The 26,403-nt window shown below is 39.8% G+C and overlaps 1 protein-coding gene across 5 annotated transcripts; it reads right to left on the minus strand.

The window, feature by feature from the left end:
- Window positions 1-5,146: 5,146 nt before the first annotated feature.
- On the minus strand, window positions 5,147-24,732 carry LOC141743616 (coagulation factor XI-like). Of its 5 annotated transcripts, none has more exons than XM_074588230.1 (15): window positions 23,451-24,727; window positions 22,805-22,863; window positions 20,560-20,722; window positions 19,801-19,907; window positions 17,514-17,673; window positions 16,826-16,935; window positions 13,431-13,590; window positions 12,516-12,625; window positions 12,257-12,416; window positions 12,015-12,130; window positions 11,321-11,495; window positions 9,187-9,362; window positions 8,787-8,882; window positions 7,272-7,411; window positions 5,147-5,724 (listed from the first exon to the last, which is right to left on the minus strand). In XM_074588230.1, the coding sequence occupies exons 1-15, from the start codon at window positions 23,537-23,539 to the stop codon at window positions 5,569-5,571; spliced, it is 1,977 nt and encodes a 658-aa protein (XP_074444331.1). In that variant the 5' UTR covers window positions 23,540-24,727; the 3' UTR covers window positions 5,147-5,568. The 5 variants fall into 5 exon arrangements, 4 of the variants coding, with proteins under 4 accessions (XP_074444331.1, XP_074444332.1, XP_074444333.1 ...); XM_074588231.1 differs by having other exon boundaries at window positions 11,321-11,339; window positions 11,436-11,495; window positions 22,805-24,727; XR_012587123.1 differs by lacking the exons at window positions 5,147-5,724; window positions 9,187-9,362 and having other exon boundaries at window positions 7,277-7,411; window positions 22,805-24,732.
- Window positions 24,733-26,403: the final 1,671 nt, after the last annotated feature.

The raw sequence follows: 26,403 nt of genomic DNA on the forward strand, positions 1-26,403 counted from the left end.
GCGCTCCCACCGGCCCATTCTGCCCATCTTAAAGTTTTGGACTCTTTGAAGTCCAAAGTTGTGGATTATGTGGACTCATTCAATATGAATCATCTAAATGTTTTATTAACTGTTCACCACAGCTCCTCCAACAAAAGAGTTCAGAAAATTAGCTGCATTCAGTGCTGCTTATGGCATCAAGTCATCTGTCAAAACAGCCAAATCCCAGGAAGCCCAGAGGAGAGGAGCAGCTCTGAAGCCGACATACCTTTGTCTTCCTTCCCCCCGTCCCCCATGGGATGTCACTGCTCCTCCCTCCTTCCCCAGTCACATCAGGTGATCTGTTGAGCACATCTTCTTCCCTATGCAATGTGTGCGGCACAAGTTCAAAACCAAAATGCTCGTGCTTGAAGTTCTTAAGTGGTGAACCACAAGACAAGGGAATCACTCACAGTGCAGAAACACAAGAGCTTCAGGAGCGATATAGATGGTTCTTTCCATAAGCATGCTGCTGTTCCATGAGCAGCATTCAACCAACAGGACCGGTTGAAAAAGCAATGCTGTACTAGGGACGAGCAATGCAATAAACCTCAGGGAGGCTACATCACCCATTAACACCCTAGAATAGCGATTTCTCCAGACCACCTGTGATAATTAAAATGATAGCGTTCTTCACATGACCTTCGGAGGCAAAAATGAGCAAAGGGGTAATTGGGAGACAAAATCTACCAGATGGTAAAATCAGTGGAAAAAAAGCATGGAAGTACAGACATGAGGCTGACGATTCAGACTGATAGGTCGATGTAGAGCAGCAAATCATAGCAGAGGTGTGTGGCGATACGCTCAGGGCTGAGCACAGCATAGTCAGTCATGTTAGGGCAGCACTGCACTTCAGATGACTCTACAACTTTCTAGCATACAAAGAGTATACGAAGAGCTAATAATTCCATTTCTGCACCATACCTCATTAGTCTTCAGGTCCTGGGGTACAGTTGCATGGGACTGGAAGGGACGTCTACGTGCTCCATCATGTTTTCAGTTCCAGGTGCCCAGATGAGTACCTGCTCTTTGAGATTTTCTGTCTTCAGCTTGCACCGATTCTTATTTTGTTCAAACACTTCTCTCAATGACTTCACCTCAGCTTTAGTTCCCCTCAGCTCCTTTCGATCTCTTCGTGCATGCCCGGTGCATGCATTCCTCGTCCTTCAGCGCATTCACCCCCCTTTCCTGGTCTTCACAAACAAACCAGCTAACAGAAATGTGGGAACTGACTCAACGCTGCCAACATCACATTGTGATGTGAAAATAGTACAAAGTATACAAAGGGTGACTACAGAAAATGGAAAAAAAAAAAAAATCACCAACAACGAAACCCCACCTTCCCCTGTCCCCATTTTCCATTTCCATGGCAGGTAGCACAAGAAGTAGCAGAATTAAATTTTGGGAAATATTGTTGAATTCATTGAGAAGCAAAAACTTTGCACCAGGAATACCTTGTGCAAGGTGAGTGTAGAACCTCTGTGGCTAGAGGCTAGAGAAACTCTGGTCATGAATGGTGTAGGGGTTCTCGATGGTGCACGAGGGTAGGATGGTGCAGTAGTTAATGTCTAAAGACCTTCTCCAGATCTCTTTTCTAAGATCATATGAAAATTAAGAAACATTAAGATGCAAAACAACTGGTTTACATCTCCACTGCATAACTCTCATGCAAAAATTTCTTGTAACATACAACACTCCACAGTAACTCTAATACATCTATAAATATCAATATCCTCATTTACAATACAAAGACTACAGGAAAAACAATTAATTTACTATTCCAGGAAATGTTTGAGTAAAAATATGTGATATTTCATATCTGTTATTATTGTTCAAAGAGACAAATTACCGTTGCCCTCTATTTGAAGTGGAAATGCATTTTTAATGGATTGTGATGTAGATATTTCATTTTTAAAAAATGAGCTAGCAATAATTTTCCAAAGAATCCTCCATATATACTAGAAATTAGACAGAGAATAAGAATCCACACTTTAATTTAACTGAGTGAGTTCTACTATGAAGAGCACCACCACAAACTATTTTGATTTCATCCAGTTTCTTATTTTTCAGCATTTGAGACGCGTTTTTCGTCACAGCAGAATAACGTTTTTTCACAGAACAAATAAAACTTACGCTAAAAGTTTATATCAAATTGTTCCCTGGTCCTTTTCTGGGGAAGCAGAGGAAATGGGCACACTCAGTGATCTCTGGACACCTTCACTGCAAGAATTTTTAGTTCTCCCAGGAAGAAGAAAAGAGACTTCATTTTGTCTGATTCCCAGCCCAGATCACGTTAAAGAAGATATACTTCAGCCTCAGACACTAGGCAAAGAACCAGCAGTGGTAGGAAACACCAAGCAATGCCGGTTTAATGGAAGCTGCGTTTGTTTGTTTATGATTTGATTAAAATGACCACAGAGAAGGCTATTACAAGGTAAAGAGTCCACTTGAGCAGCACCGTGGTCTGCCTTACTTTATGACCAACTAATTGCTCTCCAGACGATCACGACACATAGAAAGCGTTTCATCTGTGCCTGAACGAGACTGTAAATTTCTGGGATGAGGAACCTTATTTGTGCAAAAACTCCGGACAGACTAATGCTGCCATTCAACACATCAACAGGGGTGAATGCCCCTTGCAGGATTTCTGCCCACCTAGCGTAAGTGAGATTATGGGCTTTACTGATTTTCAGTGTAACTAAAAGAGCTGAACATAAGACACCGCCGGAGACACTTGCCATTAATCAAAATAGCAACTAAAGCACTGGTGTTTATGTCCTGTACCAACATAAACAGAGGCAGATTTAAAGCATAAGGCCAGGCTTTTCTTTAATGAGATTGAGATAGGTTTTGTGGCTGTTGGCTTTTTAAAATTATTTTTCCCCGGGGAGGTAGAGGAGAAGGGAGAATAAATAACAGTCATAAACTGCCTCTCATTTAGTGCAAGCTACTATTGGTACCAGAGAGCTTAAGCAATATAACAATAACACCAATGTGTTTCTATCTATGAGTCTAAAGGTCTCAGTGAATTTCATATTATGCCAGTGTATAAATCCACAGAAAGGTCAGAGGTTCCCTCATGTAGTTCTTCTTAAATGAAGTCATAAGGACTTCATAAAGTTTCCAGGAACTCCTGCATTCTCCACATAATATCTATTCCTGTTACTCACTTGTAGCTATCAGGAACTTGTGATGGATGAACAGACAGCTAATGCAAAACTTCACTGAAGAGTATCTGTTCTAGGTGAAAATATACTGGAATAAGATATTTTATCTGGTCAACAGCTGCTCATGAAGGATGTACGCGGCCACTGAGATCCCTTATCCTTTCCACAGGAAGAGCTAAGTTACCTTTGACATGTTGCTGTCACCGGGTATGCTCCTGAGGAATAACACACGGTGCTCCGGGGGGTCTCCAGAGCCCTGCTGAGCTGCCGTTCCTCTTCGTTACTCCAGCAGCCACAAACCCGAAAGTCTCACAGCAGACAACAAAATGAAACACACACCAAAAAAAAAAATAAAAAGAAAAAAGAAAAAAGAAAAGCACATGCATTTTGTATGCATTTGAAAAAGCAGCTGATGATAGCATTATTATGAGAAAGCACTAAAGGTTATCAGTTTGATGTTGCACCTGCTCTTCAGCACACACACAGCCTGAGTATTGGCAGACGGGTATTTCGGACGGTCTCCTGATGATTCTTCTTTAGAGAGTTTCAGTCTCTGTTTTCGTACCGAAGCAATTCCTTTGTTTCTTCAGCAGCTCTTTTCCAGCTGTTTTCATTCTTTCCCCATGAGGACAGAACCACATTTGAATGCTAGGAACATTTCCTTTTTTTTTTTTTTTTTTTTTTTGCCGTGTTTTCTATTTTTTCCTACTCTTTCTCAGTCCCTTGTTTAAGTCTCTAGGTTTTTGACAGCATGTCTGAGGTTTGCTGATATTTTACAGCAGTTGTGGATTAAACAGAGCACGAAAAGGCCATCAGCCCCCACCTTTATCTCCCATTCTGCTTCTGCATGTCGGCTCTCTGACCATCCACAGCCACCACGGGGATTCCCCAAGCAAGAGACCTCCAGCACCGAGCACCACTGGTGCTGCAAGCCCCTGCTTTGAATTTTGATTCTTTACAAAACCAACCAACCAACCAACCAAGCCCCCTCAGCCTTTGAATACAGCTTTGGAATTCGGGGTGCGTTGACTGCGGTCAGCTTAGCACTGCGCTCCCCGGGAAGCACTCCCACCCCCGGGGCTCCTCGCACGCTCAGCCACAGATAATACAACTCTTCGCGACCTCGTAGTTGTGGAATTGCATTTTCCCTCAGCGTTAGCTGCAAATAAAGCCTCAAAAAATTAAACGCAGAAGTCATTTTCAGCAGCTTGATTGTTTTCCTCCATAAATTTGACATGTTTAATTTCTAATCTCCGCGACCTCATTTACTTGTAAAGCCGCTCCTGCTGTTTACCTCCACAACATCCCCACTGTGTGTGTCTAGCAATTATGAGTAGCACTCTAGAACACGTTTTCAGCAATTAAAGTAATGTCTCGATGATTAGGAAACAAGCTCATGTGGTTCCGCAAAGACAAAGGCTAAGTCCTGTGCCTTCCTTTCTGATTCAGTGTGAAATGCTGCCTCTTAGAAGGGGAAAATAATACATTTCTGACTGCTGTTTCTCACACGAGTGTCAATTTTGGCCACAAAGCATATTTGCTACCAGACACAAAATAAGGAGAAAAGATAAAAGGAAACAAGGAGAAAAAGGAAGAGAAAGCTGTTTCTTTAATCCCAGGAGCTAGGGATCTGGGAAATAAAAATATATTGTGCTATGGACCAATGACATATGATGCCTCTAAAGGGGGTGATTCTTTAGTCGACTTTCTGGATGTTCTGCTTCAAGGGAAGTCGACCCACATGATCATTCTTATCACAAAACTGTCTACAGAAATTAGAATAACGTAAGGGAAAGACAGCGCTGTTAACACACTTGCAAAATTTTTACTGAAAAGCTTGCCGAGGCCCTGGGTTTGTTTTCTCGGTTAGTATTGCCACCTTTTTGACTAATACTGTGCGGAAACAAGGTTTACACAACCGTATAGGCTTCTCCCTGCCTCAGCTTCCCTTCCCCAAGCCCCTTAGTATGTTTGTAACTGGTTGGCCCATTTCAACCAAATTCGGAGAGGGGAGAAAATCTCCATTGCTGTGTCCCCATCTCAGAACTCAGGAGCAGTTCCCAGCTCCATGCACACGCTGCAACCTCATCCATTCCCATTTTATTCTAGAAAGGACAGAAGAAATCAATGGCTCAGACATACTCTTTTTTTTTTTCCTGTCAAATCAGTGGCCACAGAGTTTATTTTTATTACCATTTTTTTTATTTATTAATGGCAAAGTTCATTCCTTCCTGTTTTTCTACTTTTTTCAATCAAGCCTTTGACGTTCCAGGCTAACGAGAAATACCGTGTAAACAAACCTTCACACACTTCATTCCATCGGTCCCAGGGTTATGATTCCACGACGTCCCTTTGAGCCAGGCAGGCAACGCTCAACGCTACGTCACGTCGTTTTTTCTAGAATCCAGTCTGAATACTCAGCAACGTTTGTGTAGACCCCCGGCTGCCGGGGGCGAGCGCAGCCCTCGCCCCAGCTGGTGATGCCCACCAGATACCAGACCTCCTCGTGCCTGCAGGACAGTGGCCCTCCCGAGTCTCCCTGTGCCACAGGAGAAAGACAGAGCAGGCAACAGAACAGCCGGGGTCAGCCTTGATTAAAAGCAGCGTGCCATACAGCCTTACCACCAGCAGAAGTGCCAAGATTATTTCAATTACTTTCGCTTCAGTACTGCAGCGGGTTTTTTGTGGTTTTGTAGCAAATTGACTTCTAAATACTTCCCAGTCATTGCAAATAATTTCCACTTCCTGCTAAGGTTCAAAACGACTATGTTTCGCATTGTTTTGGGTATTGGTCTTTTTGGTTTTTTGGGTTTTTTTGTTTGTTTTTTTTTTTTTTTAAATTTATCTACATTGGCATCATTTAACACCTAATGAATACTACATGTGCAAGTGAGACAAAATAGTAAATTTGCCAATGTTATCTCTTATGACCTTGGTGGTTTTAGTATGCAAACCTCAGTTCTCTTCGTGGCTTATCGTGTTTGAGTGACAGTGTCCTCCCCTGGATAAAACACATCTCTCTCGCCTTTTCCTGTTCCTAATTGATCTTTCTGAACATAAGGTTCATTAGCATAGCTGTTATGAGTTGTTGAGACAATAGCAAGTGTGTTATTTTCATAAAACAGCATCTCCATGTTCTGGTACAACGTATCAGATGAAGCTTAATTGGCATAGAGGAAAAATTACTTCCCAGCTCCAAGTGTTTTTAGCCCTAAGTACTCAATGCTACTGTTATTCATGGTGACAGTAACATATTAATATAAAAATGTTAACTGTTAAATGCGTAAAGTGAAAATACTGTATTTGGTAGATAATTTAATCTTACTAATCAGACTATTTTCTTCTTGCATAAATTACCTCATAATATTTAAATTCATGGAAGTGCATGAGTTTACACTCGAGCAGAGAATTTGGCGCTGAAGTCGCGCTGCTGTGACATTTTCAATTCTAAGGAAGAGCCGAGCGGTCTGCTCAAGTTGTCTTTAGCCCTCCATCCCCCGTGCATTCGAATAGCGTTGCTTGCACCCGCCCTTCTGGTTTGTACACAGCGGGTGCTTCGAAATAAGCTTTCGCATACTGTATTTCATGTCAAGAAATAAACACATCGCATAGGAAACCTGCTTTTATTGGAGGAATGCTTTGAGATACTATATTTTCTCCCTTTGGATACCTGATACTTTGAAGGAATACTGTTTTATTCCCTAAATGGATGAGATCATAGAATCACAGAATGTGTTGGGTTGGAAGGGACCTCTAAAGGTCATGTAGTCCAACCCTCCTGCAGTGAGCAGGGACACCTTTAACTAGATCAGATATATATATAATACAGATATATATATATATATACACACACACACTCTCAAGAGTTTCTTATCCATGGAATCTATCCCTACTGATTCCAATGTCACCTAAGAAACCTTTTGCATATACCTTGATTTTGACATGCAGAAGTGACACATTAATCATCAGCTCTATTAATAACCACGTTTTTTCTACTGACAATTAAAAACTAATTACAGTATTCAATTATATATTGGAACAAGATGGTTGGACCATATATAACTGTATATTACTACTATTCATTACCTTACAAGCATCCCTTCCACCTTCATCATAGCCAGCGCAGATCACTTTGTCACCTATTCTGCGCTTCCGGTACCTTGCCTGGCATTCCTCTTTTGACATCAGGGGAACAGTAGCCTTCTGAAGGATATCTTCTACACGACCTATGTAATAGGCGGTATCAACAGAGAAACATTTACTTCTGGCACAATAAAAGTTAAAAACTGGAAATCCCTATCCAGCAATACTGCAAAGTTGGAGGCTGCTGCTCTTAGAGTGTTGTTAGATGTTTATGGCATTGATTTTCCTCTTTTTATGCTAGTAAACAATGTGAATTGACCGCTAATTTGAATGTTTTTCATAATGCCATTTTGTGTCTCATGACTGGGCAAGGAAGCTTCAAAACTCCCTTGTGATTTGCAATAAATCCTCGTCTACGTACGGCTTTCAGGACATTAGCCCTTGGAACCCGTCCTCCCATTGAGAGCATCGCTTTGTGTTATTAACAACTATTTCTTAGTCGTGTATTACGACAGGTTTGGAACATCCCAGCTGCCACATCTATGCTGTGCCATGCCCTAGCCGTTTATGGGACGGAGAAATTTGCACATAGAGTACATAAGAGTATTTGAGAGCAGCCTTTTCTTAGAAATTAACAGAAGAAATCAGCCTATACAATATCTGTCTAGATCTGTTAGATCTCACATTGAACTCTAACCTTCAAATAGGAAGGTGTATAAAGGAAAGGACACTATTTAAATAGATGTGTGTATACACATATATACACACAGAGTGTGTATACATATATATACACACACAGAGAAATATCACACACACAAAAATATAAACAAATAAATATAAAACCAGACTTTGATAATTAACAGCTATTTGGCCTACCTCCGTATAAAATCGGAGGAGTTCAAATCCCACCTACTATCAAAACACAAAGGTCATTGGCATTGTTTATAATCAGCCTTCAGAATCATAAAAGCAACATACTTCAATCTTCAACTTCTAAAGTCATGAATACAATCGCGTAAAAAAAAGAAAAAAAAAGCATGGATTTTGTGCCAACTGTCATTCAGAATCTCACAGTTCAGTGATAAGTCTGGTGGCTTTTTTCGGCTGGGAGCATGAAAGGGAGTGTGCGTTCCAGATATATCCTGGGTTTTGCCGGTAGAATAAGTTAGAATCTAAGGAAACATATTTGAGAGCTGTACAGGATGTATTTAGGCTTTCATTCTTATGTATTTGAAATTACTGAATCTAAATTCTGTGTCAGAGCACAGAGTTATTTAATGATAATTTCATACATCTTTCATATATGTTTTACTATGTCTTAATAGAAGTAGATTCTATATTCACTATATTACAGTGCTGGCCAAATAGCAATAATGGTAGCCAAGATCATAGCGGAATTTTCTTTTTAAAAAGAAGAGGGTTTTCTTTTTTTTTTTTCCCCCAAGGGGGGTGCTGAGTTTTTTTAACCACGTGAATTTTGCAAATATGAGAACTTGCTGTTTAAATATTTATCTGTACCTTTTTCTTTTCTGTAGCCCCATCCAACTACCCAACAGTCGGTATAAAGTACGTTAGCATCTTCTTTTGACGGCAGGCAAATAGGTAGTTGAAGATCTAAAATATGATGAAAAATATTAGTATGACCAGAGATAACTTCAACGTTAAGGGTTTTGTGGGCACCTACACAACCCCTGATGACAGCCTCCATGTTATGCGTTGTCCCTTATGCTATATATTGCTCCAGTCACGTAAACAAAAGCCACCCATTTTCTTGTCGGAGCCAACGGAATGCGATTCTCCTCAAACCCCAGTAACCGCATGTTAACGGAAGCCAGCCCCGCTGTCATGCACTGCCATACCAACGCCAGCCCTAAGTCATCCTGCACATTTCAGAATTCCTCTGCGATACACTACATACCAGTAAAATTCATAGGCTTATCAAGTTTCATTAAAGCAATGTCATATCCAGTCTGTGCGTATTTATACTGAGGGTGAACAATAATCTCTTCCACTTTGAAGAAGGGCGTATCCTCATTTATTTCTGATTGTTTTAAAATACCGGCATAAACACGCCAAATGTTGGGATTCTCAAGACTGAGGGAAAAAGACAAACAGTCAGTCTGTGGCAAAAGATTTGCACTGATTTAGAGCTTGTGTGCAGATGGCAACATCTTCTCTTACTCCTGAGTGTACAGTGAACAGCACTGAGGTCATTCTTTCAATTTTTTTTTTTTATTTCCACACTTAAAACGAAAAAGAGGTTTGTTTCATCCATTCCCTCCATTCTCCTTCCTTCTGTTCTTCTTCCTATACATATTTTCATCCCCACCTCACTTTTCTCTCTCCTTTTGTCCTGATCCTTCATCCTCCGTCCCCTTCTGTTGCCTTTATTTGCTCATTTTCTAGTCCCCTATTTTTTTTTTTTTAAATCTTCAAGCACCGGACATAAGCCCTGAAGAAATACATGAGGTTCTTTCCACTCATTCCAACACAACAATGTTTCTAGTAACAAAAATAGGGTTGGAAATATAAATTCAAGACCTCTCTATAAAGACACTTATCAAAATGAAACTACTCGCCAAAATAAATGTAAATAGAGATTCGAAAGTGTAATATCACAGACCTATATGAAAAGTTCCAGTTAATCTTTATGATTTCAACTTGCTTCAAGTAAGTTTAAGGGATATTTCATTGTGTTATTGTACCATCAAGGCAACCTAAAAATTGTAGTGCATGCAATGAAGGAGATACAAAACTTGACCTAAAAAAAAATTTCTGAGAATTTTGAGTATTTTATATATGATTTCATAAATATCAGTTAGGCTTAATAATTTTCAGTGAATGTAGCCTTTTTTTTATTTACTTATTTTTCATGCATTTTCCCTTTGCATTTTATAATACTGGTAACTTTTTACATTTCATAGCAGGTAGAGAAGGATATGCTTTATATATGGTTTTTAGAGGGTTTAACAACCTTTATAAGGCTTGTCACTGGAGCCAAATATTGCCAATATTTGGCAACGCTAAAATAATAATGGGTAACGTAGTACACTGCTTGAGTAAAAGTGCCTGATTTCAGACCACGTTACTGGGTCAACGCCCTCTTTGAAGCATTTTATTTGTTACCTGTCCCTTCTCTCTCATCAGGCTGAATAACAGCCTCACAATTTTCACTCTGTAGATGACAGGATAACCTGCTTTACGGGTGGTGACAATCTCACATGGGAAATTAATCACCTGCATGACAATTAAATCAGCTCTTCACAACACAGGCGTTTTCAGGACCCAAATCTGATGATATTTTAAGGGCCATTAACACTATGGACCATATGTGTCGCTGCAAATGAGAAATGCCTTGGGTATTGGTTGCTCTAAATTTTGTTCTTACAGCTGAAATCTGCATTAAAAATAGGGTATTAATTGACTGATTGATAAAATTTGTAAAAAAAACCCACCCCAAAACTATCAAAGGAAAACCAGGACAACTGGGATCTGGATCTCAGGTAGCAGAAGCAGCCTAAGGGGACCCCCACAGAGGTTTACTTTCTCTTCTGGTCAAATAAATCACAAATAAATCAGCAAACAACTTGCTGAGCACCCTGCTGCTGAAGCTATCAGATTAGTACCATTTCTTAAGTGCCATGGAGGCAATCTCTGAGATAAGTCATTGCAAGTTTATGAAATAGAATGACCTAGCAACAGATTTTCCTTGATAGAGGTTATGGTATTACAGTTAGAAAAAGCTTATATCGCATGAGAATGTCTAAGTTTCTGTAGGTATCTGGTGTCTGCTTTAGTATTTTATCTTCTAGATGCATTAAAATAATTTAGCATCAGTATTACAATACTATGTTACAAAGAGACAAAGTATGGAGTTCCAGCTACGTTAAGAATATGAATTGTCTACCTTAAAAGCTCACCTTTTGGTTACATTAAACCAGTTTATTTTATTCTAGCCCTCATCTTCATTTTTCTGAAAGGTAGATCCCAACTTCTCTCACAGGCTGGAGGAAATTTTTGCTTTCATTTGTACATTGACATTTCGGCCTCACCTCATGACACAGTGAGCAGCTGTAAGAATCCACCGGTTGCTGATGATGGAGCCTCCGCAGAGGTGTCTCTGACGAGACAACCTCACGTGCAAGCTGACTTGCCATGGCCACTCACCAGGGGAAGAGTCTGTCCCTCCCACGATCCTAATCGTTCTTGCAGAATGCTGCATACACACTACAGAAATAATTGAAAACCGTGCTTAAAGATAATTTGCACCCACCGATGAAAAATCACACAGAATCAGAGAGTGGTCGGGGCTGGAAGAGACTTTTGGAGATCATCTAGTCCAACCCCCCTGCCAAAGCAGGTTTGCCTGGAGAAGGAGACTCACAAGCTCCCTGGGCAGCATTCACCGAATGAAGATGAGACAACTGCGGACCCCTGAATAGGAACCAATCTATTGCGAAGAAGGGGACACGTGACACATTCTCATCCCTTTAAGATTTATGATCATGAACTCTTTTACAACCAAGTTCACAATGTTACTGGTGGTGTTTTCAGTGTGCGGACCTGGCCGACTTCACTTTTTCAGAGCACTCTTTAACTCCACAAGGTGTTCCATTTGGACAATGCAACCGATTCAATGCAAACAATTTTATTTTTTATTTAAAACAAAAATAAATGAATGAGGTTTTGGCTTCCTGTACTGAAATCAGCCAAGCGCTGCCTCTTTTACACGAAAGTTTTACTTACCAGTACTGGCTCTTTTTTTGCATAATCTTAGTGAGTATCCCGAGATCCTTCCTGGCCCATGCACTATTTCCACTGGAGATCCATTTGAGGACATTCTTAGGTGACACTCACACTTTCTGCCAATGAATTAATGCAAAGATTCAGTTTGTACTTTTTATGCAGAAGGCATCCATTATCCCCTCCCCAAGTCCGCAGGATGATTATTTCAGCAATCTTTAAAGAGTGTAAAAAATATATCTCACCTTTCCTCATTGCATGAATCTTGGAGGGGAAAGTAGGTAAAAAATTGGCAGCGGATCACGTCAGTGCAAACCTGCTGACAGGCTCGGTGTCCTCTAGTATAAGTGACATTGAGTTCCTCTCCCAAAAAATTCATATGCGTGTAAGTGCGAGAATTGCAGGCTGTGAGAATGAGTGCATTCCAAGCACCAGAAGTTAATTAATTAGTCTATTCATTCGATTCATTCAAAATTAGTATTTTTATTGGAATTTGGTTTTTACCAGGAAAGGATCTTCTGCAATTTAGGAGACTAAAGCCTGATACAGCATTTTCTCGTGCTACAAGTGCCTCTGGTATCCCACTTGTCGATGTCTTCAGAAGGCAAAGATTTCTAAAATGAAATTTTTTTTTTACAATAACTCAATCTGTTCTCACATCCTAGAGCTGATTTTTTTTTTTTTTGGTACTGGTAAGGGAACATTCTTCCTTAAATGTCTCTCCCAAGTCTCTATCTGGAAAAGTGTTTCATATGAAAATGCATTCGCAAGATTCATTATTTCACACTAAATTTATAGAGAGGGCTTTAGTAATTTTATGAAATAACATACGACTGTACTACTAGAGATTGTACAGTACTTATACATTTGTAGAGGAGGTGACTTTAGATGATGTATGCCATTTCAGTTTTGCTTCTCTCCAAAATTCCTTTGAAACTTTATTCTTCTGATTTGCGTGGAATGTAGATTTTTAATTATTCTCACTACTAAGTACGAAAGAAAGAAGCTCAATAGAAACATTTTTAAAGCTGTTAACTTTATCGAAAATCTTTTCAAGGAAATAACTCAATACTGCCAGGAAACCAGACGCCTCTTTTGATAATTTCATAAAATTCAGCTTTAAGTAATTTAAGCAATCTGGAGGCTCACCGTGTCTTCGATGCTTATAACTCTCTTCAGATTAACACCAGACAGGCAGCTGCAATACTAAACCCTTGATCACACTGGAGAACAGATGAAGTGGCCATAGGAAATTATAAACTTATGGATACAAAACATATAAAGCTGTGCTTTACTGAAAATAAGATTTTAACAAAAAAATTCAGAATTATAAGAAAATAGTGGTTACAAAAAAACGTGTGCTTTTTAAAAAAAAAAAAAAAATCTACTTAGAGAATTAAAGCTAGTTGCCATATTCACCTTTGGGATTCTATTTGCCATTCCCTGGTAAAGAATGTAAAGAACAAGCACTTCGGAAAATATGTACAAATAGTTTGGCAGACAGAAATATCGGGAGTGAAAAAACTTGTAATATTCATTCCTGAAAATTCTTGGTCTTCAAAAATATCCATTTGGCAATCTGTAGAAAACAAGAACAAAATATCAAAATTCCAGAGATTTTATTATGTCATCAGAACATTAAGGTTTACAGATTATTCGTTTCTATCCTTATTCATATTTTCCTTCCTTTGTGACTGACAAACTGGGAAGATAACAGCACATTGGAACCAAAAACTATTTCTCAAGAACATTTTTGAGTGTGTAAACTCATGGAGAGGACTGCTGAGGAAGGATAAGGTTGGTATAGAGAAGAAGAGAAATTACATGTTAGAATACAGATTTGCTAATCTAATAGGGAAGGCTTTAAATTAGGAACAGTGGAGATCAGTGTACAAATCCACAGTCAGGAATAAATCATGGTAACCTAGGCAAAGACTAAAATAATTACGGTAATGGGTATATCTAAGAGGCTCACGGGAAGACTGGAAGAAAAATAATGGGATGATCCTCTTAACACTTTATTAAATGCTATTTGAAAAGCAGGCAGAATAAGCCAGGGTAATGTCTGTCCTCTGACATGACAAAAATAACGTAACAGAGGCTTGGCAGGATAATTCACACCACCAGACCATGGATAGAGAAGCTACAGGAAGCACCAGCATGTTTAGAAAGAGAAGAATGAGTTGCCTTCGCCAAAGATATACTTGAAGTCCAAGTTAAAATCCCAGTGCAACGATGAAAAGAGGGAAAAAAAGGAAGTGCCAGCATGGAGGATGTTCCTTGAAACTATCGATCTGTAAAGACAGTAAAAATGGTGAAATGATCCAAAAACACAGGACTTGGTGGCAGCAGAGAACTTCAGCTGTTGAGAAAGCACAGCACCCGAGTAGATACGGCCCAATGACTTAAAGAAACGCATTGGGAACACCTTACTACAGAAAGGGAAAAACAGTAAAAGGGAGAGGCAGAGCTTAATATGACTCCTCATAATTTCGTGAGGTTTTCAAAAAACATAAGCATGAAAGGACAACAATACTGGACAGCAATTAGACGATAACGACACCAGAAAAAAAAGTAATCAGGAGACTAGAAAGTAAGGGTCAATTAACTCTGACAATTAGTAGGTAAGATCTCATGTTAAGGGGAAAGAGAGTTCAGGAGAATGGATAGTTTCTAATTTAAAGCACAATTTGTGGATCTAGAAGTTTAGGGAAGATAACCCATGATCTCAATGATCTTGTTCAGCGATCGTTTGTTCAATATTCAATGACTTTGCAAAAGGGCGGAAAGGCAGACAGCTTGCTGTGGATGTGTAATAGCACGTGTGCATAAGGACAAGGTCAGAAAGGCAGAGGCACAAAATGAAAGGCCAAACAGGAAGGAACAAACTCTTGAAAGAAAAATACGCAGTGCCACTCAATCAGCATTAAGAAAGGAGCTCAGGCTCTGCTCAGGGAAGAAGGAAAACTAATGGTAAAGGACACAAGAAAGGCTAAAGGGCTACTTTTTTTAATGCCTCTCTTCATGAAAACCAACTGCAGTTAAATGGTCAACATTAGCGTTACTGAGCAGAGGGACGAGGGCATGGTAGAACAGGAAACAGAGAAATCCCATAATATTGATGATTTCAATGGTCTTAGAATCTGACTGGAGCAATCTCAAAGTTTCTTGCTACAGTTTAGCTGTTTGGTGTTCACGGAGGGTTGCTGTGATTCCAAAAGCTTTGAGAGGGGAAGCATCTATTTTTAAAATGACACTGGAACATTCACAATGTAGGACTAGTCAGCCTAAATACAGCCAGAAAAAACTAGAAAAAATATTCAAATAAACCCATTTCGGATATTTACGACACAACAGTGCAGAAGGCGGTACTGAGATTTTATGACTACATTTGACAAATCTCTGTCTGGACAGGCACAGCTAATCTTTCTTGGATTAGGACAGACGACCTCCTTAGATGAGCTCTTGATGCAATAGCACTGTCTAGGCTTCTATGATACCATGATTTATTCCTTCTCTCTCCCCTCTTGCCTTTCTCACCAGACACAGAAAGCAAGGAAAGACGGGTAGGAATAAGATTGACCTTCACAAGCTTTCAGAAATCCTGATTTAATTTGTGATGGAACATTAGAACCATGTCATCATTGTCATAAACCATAAATGCATTTGATAAAGTCTCAAATGGCTTTTGATTTATTTTTTTTTTAACCTGAAATCATATTGTTTGTGCATATGCTGCAGTCCACGGATTCTTCTCAAAGTCCGTGAGCAGAAACCTCCTGAGTACCGTGATTTTTCTTGTAGTCATGAATATGTGTCTTTCTAGTATATCTTAATGCAACAATTTTGAAAAAAAAAATATTCTTGCCTCCATTCTCTCTCATACACACAGTGAGGAAGAGCTAAATTGATTTCTTCTCTTTACAAAACTTTTTCTTCCTTTTTTTTATTCTTCAGACTTCATTTTTCTTTAAGTATCTTTGTTGTTAAGAGCTGAACAAAACTACATTTTCAATAGTTTCCAAAGATTATTCCTGCATTAGGACTAGCAGAATGTGAAGAGAAAGTACTGATATAGAAAAAAAAGATGCAGAGTCTCTACAAAATGTAATTTATATGGGAAAACTAAATTATCTTAAAATAAGGTTATATGGAAGCAGAAGAACATCATTACCATTGAGAAGGGAGAATAACAGTCAGTAAGACAAGGTGGAGGTAGATATTTTTTTTTTAAATAAAGAAAAGAAAAAACAAAAACAATGAAAGATGGTCAAATTGAGACTAAGAACGTATGATACACGCTGATTGATCTTGTACTCTTGAGAGTTTTGCCTGAGTAATGATTGCAGGAACAAGCACATTACAAATCACCCACAAAACACAGAATACCTCCCTTCATATTAGCCAGTTGTATTAGAAAGATGCAGACCTTCATTAAAAATTTCAAAGTGCACACACAATACCCAAACAGAACGCGAAAGCTTTATATTCCTCCTGATCTTTGACTTTGATGGGATTTTATCTTTCATTTTTGTATCCACGGTACTCTTTGTATGCAATTTCGTCAAGCTAATCTTACAAAAGAATTCTTTAGATCTTCAAAGTCGGCAACTGTTTTTGTAAGACAAATAATAAAATGGAAAATGAAAAGGATCTGAACCTCCTTTGTGCCTGAGAGTACTAACCATATTTGCAAGAATAAGCTTATACTAGAATTCTTTTACATAATGAAACATTTAAACATGTAAGAGATGCGCCTCATCATCCATAACCCTTAAATCTAAACGGAATCAACAGAGATTTTAAATAGTTACCTTTTTCGGAAAGCTGGCACGGCTTTAAAGAGAATCCAGACACAACCTCATCAAGCACCTTTATGCTGGTTGGAGTTCCTACACTGGTATGTTTCAAGAAGCATTTTTTACTGAGTGACGAAGAATAAAGAAAGCGGTAAGACAACAGGCCCTCTTCCTTGGTCTACGTCATCCTCCTGGCCCCATAAATCCCACCGTGGTGTGTGTTCTGGCCAGAGCAACCTCCAATTTCCAGAACAATCTTCAAATGAGGAACAGGGCTAGCTGAACAATGTTTAACTTGTAAAACTGAGTAGATTAACAGCTCAAAAATAGTGCTATTACAAATGAAAGAATTTCTCCAGCTGCTCTGACGACATTAATTTCAGAGCAATAAGCAGAGTAAGATTTAACAGAGCAATATGCTGCACACCTGCCAAAATAATTTGCATTTCAATATCTCCACAAGTTTTTTAATGATCTTTTTTTCAGTGCTGTGATAATCAAGTTTGTCTTTCTGACGGATGGTCAAATGAAAGCTAATCTACTACAGACCTTTTCCCATCTGTAAGTTCGAATAAACATTGCAAGGATGACAAATCAAGGAAAAAATATTTCCTTGAACAAATTCTCCCACCTGAGATTGCTCTGCGATTTACTCTACTAAAGCACAGCGCTGCCCAAGGAGAGAGATCAAACCTGTATTTACCGAAAGCTTGCATTGTGAAACGTTTCTGAGGCATACGTGAAAAAATGACAATGGTTGTCATTGGTACATCTTTTTTGACACTGTTGATAGCTGTCAGCCACAGCAACATCATAAATTTTCCCTTCCATATCCAGTCCTATGTGGACATCTGGGCTGCAAGCTGTGAAAAACAGAGTCGTCAGGTTTTGAAAACACGCTGCTTCTCTTTTCTCCACCCTGCACCCCAAACTGCCCAAAAGACAGCGGTTCGTATAACACAGCCCTCACAATCCAGATTCCACATCCCACGCTCACTTCAGTTACATCATCCTTCACATGTACTTCTAGGAAGAAGGTCAGAAGTGTAGGTGTAGTAGAGTGCTGTGGAGGAAAAAACTGGCAGACTTTGACAGTGCCTACACGAGAGAGGAGATCTAACCACCATGGCTGAGCCCCTGATGACATTAATCAAAGCAAGAACTCAGGATTAATGCTAAAACATACTTTCCCATTTCCAAATTCATAGAGCAGTTTTAAAAGGCAAATTCTGTCTTCATAAGCAACACAGAATCATAGAATCATTTAGGTTGGAAAAGACCCTTGGGATCATCGAGTCCAACCATCAATCACAGAATTACAGAATGGCAGGAGCTGGAAGGGCCCTCTGGAGATCATCTAGTCCAACCCCCTGCTAGAGCAGGGTCACCCAGAGCAGGCTGGACAGGAACGCATCCAGGTGGGTTTCTAATCTCTCCAGAGAAGGAGACTCCACCACCTCTCTGGGCAGCCTCTTCCAGTGCTCTGCCACCCTCAAAGGAAAGAAGTTTTTCCCCATGTTCAGATGGAATTTCCCATGTTCCAGTTTGTGCCTGTTGCCCCTTGTCCTGTCACCGGGCACCACTGAAAAGAGCCTGACCCCATCCTCTTGACACCTGCCCTTTAGATATTGATAATCGTTGATGAGATCCCCTCTCAGTCTTCTCTTCTCCAGGCTAAACAGCCCCAGGTCTCTCAGCCTTTCCTCATCAGAGAGGTGCTCCAGTCCCTTGATCATCTTCATAGCCCTCCACTGGACTCTCTCTTGCACTTCCTCATCTTTCTTGAACTGGGGAGCCCAGAACTGGACACAGTACTGGACACAGTCATCTCCCGTTTGAGTCAGAAGATTGGATCCATGCTCCACAGAGGGAGAATGGGGACCGTGGGGTGGGAACAGCTTTCCCCCATGCAGTTTCCCCCATGGAGTTTCTTCACAGAACACAAGTCAGCCAACCGTTGGTGGGTTTTTTAAACATCTATGGGTAGACTTTCATTTTAGTGACATTTGTCTGATCCTAGAGTAACTCCAGTGATATCAATTAGTCTATATAGCATAAAGAATAACATCCCACTGAAATCTATTTTGCTGGGCCAAAGCTACTCCAATATAACTGTGACAGGATGTTGGCAGGAAAGGGCTTTTAAAAGTCCTGACTGCTCTGAAAGGCAAGTGGCAACCAAAAGCAAGCACAACTTTTTTGTCAATAGCTGCAACGGAGAACTCGCATAAATTAGACCCATTTAGCCCTGGCATACGGAAGTGTTATACCAACAAAACTAAAGAATTAGCCTGACATCCATAAGACACTATTTGGCCACAAAGTCAGGGACTGAATAAATATATTCCTCCTTATTCTGTTTTTCCGCAGTACCATGCTATGCTTAAAGGTGTTCTCCTCTTAATAAAATCATTATGATGGCGCAAGTTTAAAACATATTTAAAACAACATATTTAGTAGCCTTTAGACATGCCGGCTGATAACCCCCAGGTATGGCACGCTGACACTAAGACTCTGTGCATCACGTGCACACACAAGAAGCTGCTAATAAATTATTAAAGAGAATCATGAAGGGAACAACATCACCGTGACTATGAACTTCTGCTTTGCTGGGCATCTGCTCTACACAGTTATAAAGCGGGGTCACACACGCCTTACGAGCAGCTTGCTGGAGGGGAACTGTAGTAGTAAATTAATCTTTGGAACGGGAGCTGTCAGTTAAAACATGTGTTCCCATCTGCCTCTGGCAAATGAAGGAGTGGAGGTGCATAATTGCCATGTTACCTCATCCGAGGAGCCTCGGCAGTCAGTAGTTGGGGCTGAAGTGGAAGATTTTGTCAGCTGTGATTGAAAGAGATGTGGCAAAGATCATACAAGTCACTGCTCAGCTGCTTCCCTATTTCTATTCCTGTTTTCAAAATGCCAATTTTCTAACATCTGCGTCATGACATGGAGCCTAACATTCATACATGTCAATAACCTTATCTTACCACTAATTTGGATGTTGCATTGTTTTAAGGAATGTCCAGAGATGGCTCCTTCCATATCCACTTTCGGCAGCATTTCTGTATCGCTGTCTTTTAAGTAGCAGGAAAACCTGTGTTTCAAAAAGCAGCAGTTCACGGCTTTTGCAGTACAGCACAGTCCTTCCGAACTGTTTCTCAGGTGAAATGCAGACTGTCCAATATCCCTCAGTGTTAAAATTTAGACAAGAAGTGCAATTCAGAGAACGATGGGGTAGAGGTGCGTCTGGTGGCAGATGAGAATAGACAGTGGGATCTCCAAGAGGTCTCATTAAAGTGAGAAGCACAGCCCAGGGTTTGGAGGACAGAAACGTACTGGGCATGGAGAGGGAGGACAGCCTCATCCTCTCATGCTACTGATGTCCTTAATTGGGGGAAAAACATGCTGGGAGTCGGGGGGTGGGCAGTAGAGGGGACCGTTGGAGATGTGAGATTGCTCCCATTGTCCCTCAACGATAAATATGTCGTACAGAGGATGGATGCACAGTCGGTTCCGTTTCCTTAGATGGGTTGTTATATGAGTGTGAAAGATTGGGCATTGCCAAATTTAATCTTTCAAAGTCAAGCAACTATTTTTTTAGATAACCAGTTTTAAAGATACAAGACTTTGTTTTACACGGCAACCCTGTAGCCTTCCCTGTATGCCTGTTTTCTGTCAACATGTTACTGAGTTCCTAAAATTATCACAGGAGAGCAGCAAAAGCCACCCGAACATGAACATTTTACCTTTTTGCAGGTTCTTTAGTCCATGCCGCTGGCAAATAGGTGAAGAGCAGACAGGTAGGATGGTAAGTACACACTACTTGGCAGTAATTGGCACTCGGTGTAAAAAACGTAGCGAGGTCTCCTCCTTGGAAATACGTATTTTCATAGATCTGAGTCACACATTCTGATAAGGAATAACAAAACGCATAAATTATTAGAGATGGGAGTGCTCACGGTTCACCAGGAGAGGGTGAAGCCACCTCTCCTCTTTGGCATTGACCTTGCTTTTAAGACAGGCCTTTGGCAGAAGAAGGTGAACAGCCCAGTTCCTCTGAGAGTCTCATCTTTGCTCTCCAGCAGAAATAAAATTTTCTGTGGTGTCTCTCCCTGTTTCCTGCCTCATACCCAAGGGCAGCTTGAGAGGAGGCAGAAGCCCGAGCAGCAGGATGGGCCCCAAGGCAGATCTGCAGGGCAGAGAGGGAAGGGACCTACTCGTGGCACGTCTCAGAAGCGGCAGAAGCATCTTCTGAGGCAGACCAATATGGTGCACCAGTCAGAGGAAAACCAAAAGAAGGAAGTGCAGAGACCAAAAAGCGTTAGAAACTTCTATGTGAAGACAGTCCTATTTTGTTTAGGGATGCTCTGAGGACAGATTCACCGGTGGTGCCACCGCCCATAGTTCCACAGCATTTTATAAACCTTCTGGTCCCTCACAACCCACCTCGAACCCCATCTGACTTGCTTCACAACAAAGAAAATACTGTTACAGGAGTCGTGTCTCAGGAACCGTCCAGAATAAAAAGGAGCTTGACTACTGCCCTCGCATCTGCAGGAATTGATCATCAATCCCATACCAGACTCTCTGGAACAAAACCCGCTCACCCTGCAGAGCCATGCAATCGAGATACCCAAGCAGCAACCCGTTCCCATCTTTCAAAGCAAAGGCATTTGGAAGATCTCCATGTTAAAACACACAAGAGGGATGGCTTGGCAGAGGAGCCCACTATCTTCTTCTATTTTACCCTCCAAACGGGTAGGAAATCAGCAAATATGCCAATTTTTGTTCCTGTGTCTACAAAGGTGCTTCTTCTTAGACAAAAGATAAAGAGAAAATACTGTATTTTTGCAGAACAGTGTAAAACCCAACAGAAAACATTTTATCCAGCCGCCTATCTGTTACTAGAGAGCTATCCTGCTGTATCAAAAACTATTTAAAATGAAAACATAATGGAACTGTCATAGTGGATTTCACAGTCTTAAAATATTACAAGTACTTAAGGAATTCTGTGTCTCCTGCACAAAGGCAAAACATATAATTTACAACAAAAAAGGAAAAAGTTAGGAACTATTAGACACATGTGCAAGATATGCTTATATCTGAAGTTAATTTCTTGTTAATACAAAATTTGTAGTTCATAAACTGACGGAATATTCTGGCGTATATACTTTCATGAGCTTTCTCTAAAAAAAACAGTATTTCTGATTCTCAGTAGAGTTCCTTTGCCCAACTTTGTCATTACCAAAAAAGCCTTTTCCATTACTTAGAACATTCTAAGTGAATTCTAGAGGCAAAATGAAAGATATGCTCTATCTGAAATTTTTGGTCTTATTTACTTTCTTCTAGCGTCAAGTAAGACACACAAAAAAATTGATTTATTCTGTATAACTATATACAATGTAAAACTATGCCAGTTTTGAATATTTTAATTTAATAAAAATATGTTTCCAAAGCCTCAGAAATGTTCCGAGATTTTAATGTAGCTGAAATTGCAATCCATGTAAAACATTTGTTAAATAACACTACATTTATCAAACAGATTTTGCTAAAAAGCTGAGTTACCTAATTGTCCTCCAGGAGAAGAGTTAATGTATTACTGAACATAAACCTGCCTTAGGCCTTAGTTATAATTTATCAGCTCAGGGAACTTCAGGGAAATGCAATGCAATTTTTGTAGTTTGACTTTCACTAGTTGAACAAAGTAAATCATTAACACAGATTGACACTGGAAAACACACACGACTCCTAATTTTCCAGCGTATCGAGAGAATTCTAAAAAACACCTTTACAATAAAACAATTGGTTCTGGGGTTATTCAGGCTTATTGCAATAGTCTTTCGAGCCCCTGTGAGTTAGCCAAACTTAACTGAGCAAAACCCACAGCATCGAGACAGAGCTCTTGGGACCGGACTGCGGTTACTCATCATCTCCCCTTCTAGAAGAGTTCCCTTACTGCGTGTCTATCTTAGGAATTATACATTCACTTACCACTGTAAACAGAAGCAAGTAAGAAAATGAAATAAAAAGTCCAATACATCCAAATCATCCTAAAAAACATTAAAAAAAAAAATCATTCTTTAGGATAAGTTTAATAAAGGGTGTATAATTAGTTTTATAAAGTACCACAAGGCATATTGCTGGATGATTTACACATGCACCGTTACACCATAAACTCAAAATGACGCAGAGAATTACAAATTACAGCTGTGATGTACAGTTACGCTATGCATAAAATAACCTGAAAGAGCAACAAAGATTTTGGCCTTTACTTATTGTTGCAAGGAGCAATAAAGCTTATAAGCACTTAGAGAATTCATACTTTGTTTTACAGAAGAACGTTTATTTTTGCTTAGACTAGGAGCAATATTCATCAAAATGTCATTAAACCTGACTCCTGGTAGTTAAGTGGACACTATTAGCAGCGTAGCAAACAAATGACTGGCACTCACACTTGCTTCTGGTATATGTTATGTACATTTTTAAAAATTTATTTTTATTTTTTTTATATACTACAACTTAAGCATTGAAAGAATCAAATAAATTAACCACGCAACACGATCCATAAATAGATCGATACTGTCTTGTTGCTACGAGAACCTTTCACTGAATATCAATTGCAATAATGGTTACATACCTGAACGTACAGTAGGTCTGGATGAATGGAAGAGGTTTATGCTCTAAAAAAAAAAAAAAAAGAAAAAAGAAAAAAACACCAAAAAACATAAAACCAAAAGTCAACAGTTTGTGTTAAATATCACTGTGCCTGCGATGCTAGCTTATCTTTAATATTTACTTTGAATGGGTCCTCTTTCTGTCAATATTCTAACTGACCTTGGGCCACGTTTTCAGAGCATACATCATCTACAGCGCATTGAAATCAATGTCCGGGGTTTACACCCGCTGAGCGTCTGCCTCTTGATGGCATTTTAAAATGAAAGAATCATAGAATGGGTTGGGTTGGCCACGAGCAGGAACATCTTCAACCAGACCAGGTTGCTCAGAGCCCCGTCCAGCCTGGCCTTGAATGTTTCCAGGGATGGGGCATCTACCACCTCTCCGGGCAACCTGGGCCAGTGTCTCACCACCCTCAATGTAAAAAAATTTCTTCCCTATAGCTAGTCTACATCCCCACTCTTTCAGTTTAAAACCGTTACCCCTTGTCCTATTGCTACACTCCCCCATAAAAACCTCCCATAAAAAAAAACCTGTTTGGGGATAGGTGAAATGTAAATGCAACAGAAAGAAATCAACCTTAGTTTACAGCTGATCTGAATCACTTGGTTTGATTCCGACAATTATCGTAACCAAAACAAAATAAACTTCAAGCCCAAAAAAATTCTTTCAAATCTTAAAAAAGAAATAAATAAGACGTTTCATTTCATAGTGAAATTGCCAAAGGGACAACTCTTCCTTCCTCCCCTCTCTTTTTCCTCTTTTCTTTTAGATTGAGTATGTTGGATACATATGTCATACTTAAAAAAATATCTAGATCAAAAGATTTCACCCAGCTGTGACCCTTTTGGACATCCTGATGACTGAAATGACTTCTCTGTGACTTCTGTGTCACCAAGGTCTCCAAATCCTCCTTACAGTGGAGGAACTGTCTCAAAAAAAAAAAAAAGTCTTCATCCTCACCTGTGCATCAATGTGCTGACACACTTGTAGGAGAGGACTCAGAGGTTTTCAGTACAACAGGTTTCGGTTTTATGTGCTCTTTTCTGTTTTGAGTGTGTAACAGCGACAAGGGAGAGTGCTGAAAGGCTTTACTGCAAAACACATCGATTATTCCTGTAACATGAAGTGTTTTGAGACCAAGATGCCCGTACAGCTCTGACCTTTAGCTCGGAAGAGGAGATTTTCCATCGGCCATGGGGTGTAGAGGTATCATGGGATTACAGCTACAGGATAACACACTATCCCCAGCCACCACCACGGAAGCCTTTCAGCGTAACCTCAAGTATGTCACTTAGTCTCTCTTTTCTCATCTATAAAACGATAATAATCCTTTACACTTCTGGAAAAATATCACCTGTGCTTCGAATTACTGAATTTTCACATTCCTGAAAGTAATCACATAAACTATCATGTATCTGAATACTTATAAACAAAACAAGGTGAATTCATACACTTTTCTGTTGCTCAACCTGCATGGTATCCAATTCAAATAATTATTCTTCCTTCTTTGTGTCTATGCATGTCACTTGGTGGCACAAAAGGGATTATAATTTGTCTCCAAGGACTTCTAATTTCTTCACTTTTCTCATCCAGGTTTTCCATCTCAGTTATTGTGCAGTGTTAGTCCAGTTCCTTACTGTCTTATTAAAAAACAAAATGAAATAAACCAAAAACCCAACCCCACGCTTCTGGAAAAATAAGGTATAAAGTTCAAAGAAACAAAAAAACAGGGCAGATTCCTCATAAGTTTCACCAAGATCATGTGTCTCATCGTAGAATATGCAGTCATACCAATTCATCAGAAGCTTCCGTAAGATTTCATTTCTATAATCCATTCTCTCTATTTTAGAAATTTTTCTCATGAAAAGGAATCTTTTGGTGATGGTTGTTTCATAAGGAAACCGGTGGGGGGAAAAAGAAAAAGAAAAAAAGACTTTCTTAAAGCAGCAGTTCTCAAATTCATATGTCGCACTCCTTCCAAAAGCAAACATCATTTTAACTCCATCTATACGGGCACCAATTGGAATTGATGGTGAAGCGGAGAAATAAGGCGGCAATGCTATTCAAAGAGAATCACAATGATCACACTCACTTCGGAAAATACATGCGTTTTCTTCCAGTGGGCCTGCTCCTCACACGACAAATGCTCCTGTTCACACCGCTGCACCCTCACTCAAATCACATCACAGAAAAGAATGCGTTACGAACCCCGTGCTCCTGAATGAATTGTTGTTTATTATATCATAGGACAAATTATAAAATATGCTGAGACACTCAGCTGGTATCAGTTTACACAGTTTCACTGAAATCCAAAGAGATTACGTGATTTATACTAGGAGAGGAGCTAGAAATTCAAAGCGCGTAGAATACCAAAACCATCTAATACTCCGGGGAGACCTTAGAGACTCTTCCAGTACTTTAAGGGGGCCCACAGGAAAGATGGGGGCAAACTTTTTAGCAGGGCCAGTTGCGATAGGTAAAGGGGTAATGTCTTGAAACTGAAAGAGGGGAGATTTAGACTAGATATAAGGAAGAAATTTTTTACACTGAGGGTGGTGAGACAGTGGCTCAGGTTGCTCAGAGAGGTGGCAGATGGCCCATCCCTGGAAACATTCAAGATCAGGTTGGATGGGGCTCCGAGCAACCTGATCTACTTGAAATGTCCCATGGCCTTTAAAGGTCCTTCCAACCCAAAGTCTATTCTCTGTCTGTCTTTAATTCTTCCAACCACTGCTAAAAAATTTCTAAAAATTAAAATCTTGATCTTTCCTTCTCACAAAGAACAAACAGGAGTCTTTTCATTTGAATCCAGATGGCATCATCTGAGTGAAGAATCTCCTCTCTCACTAGGCCAAACTCATCTTGTGTTTGGCTTGATTCCACCCAAAATGGCTGCAAAAGGATGGCTGGAA

The sequence above is a fragment of the Larus michahellis genome, chromosome 5 (genome assembly GCF_964199755.1).
Source record: "Larus michahellis chromosome 5, bLarMic1.1, whole genome shotgun sequence".
NCBI classification, from domain to species: Eukaryota; Metazoa; Chordata; class Aves; order Charadriiformes; family Laridae; genus Larus; species Larus michahellis.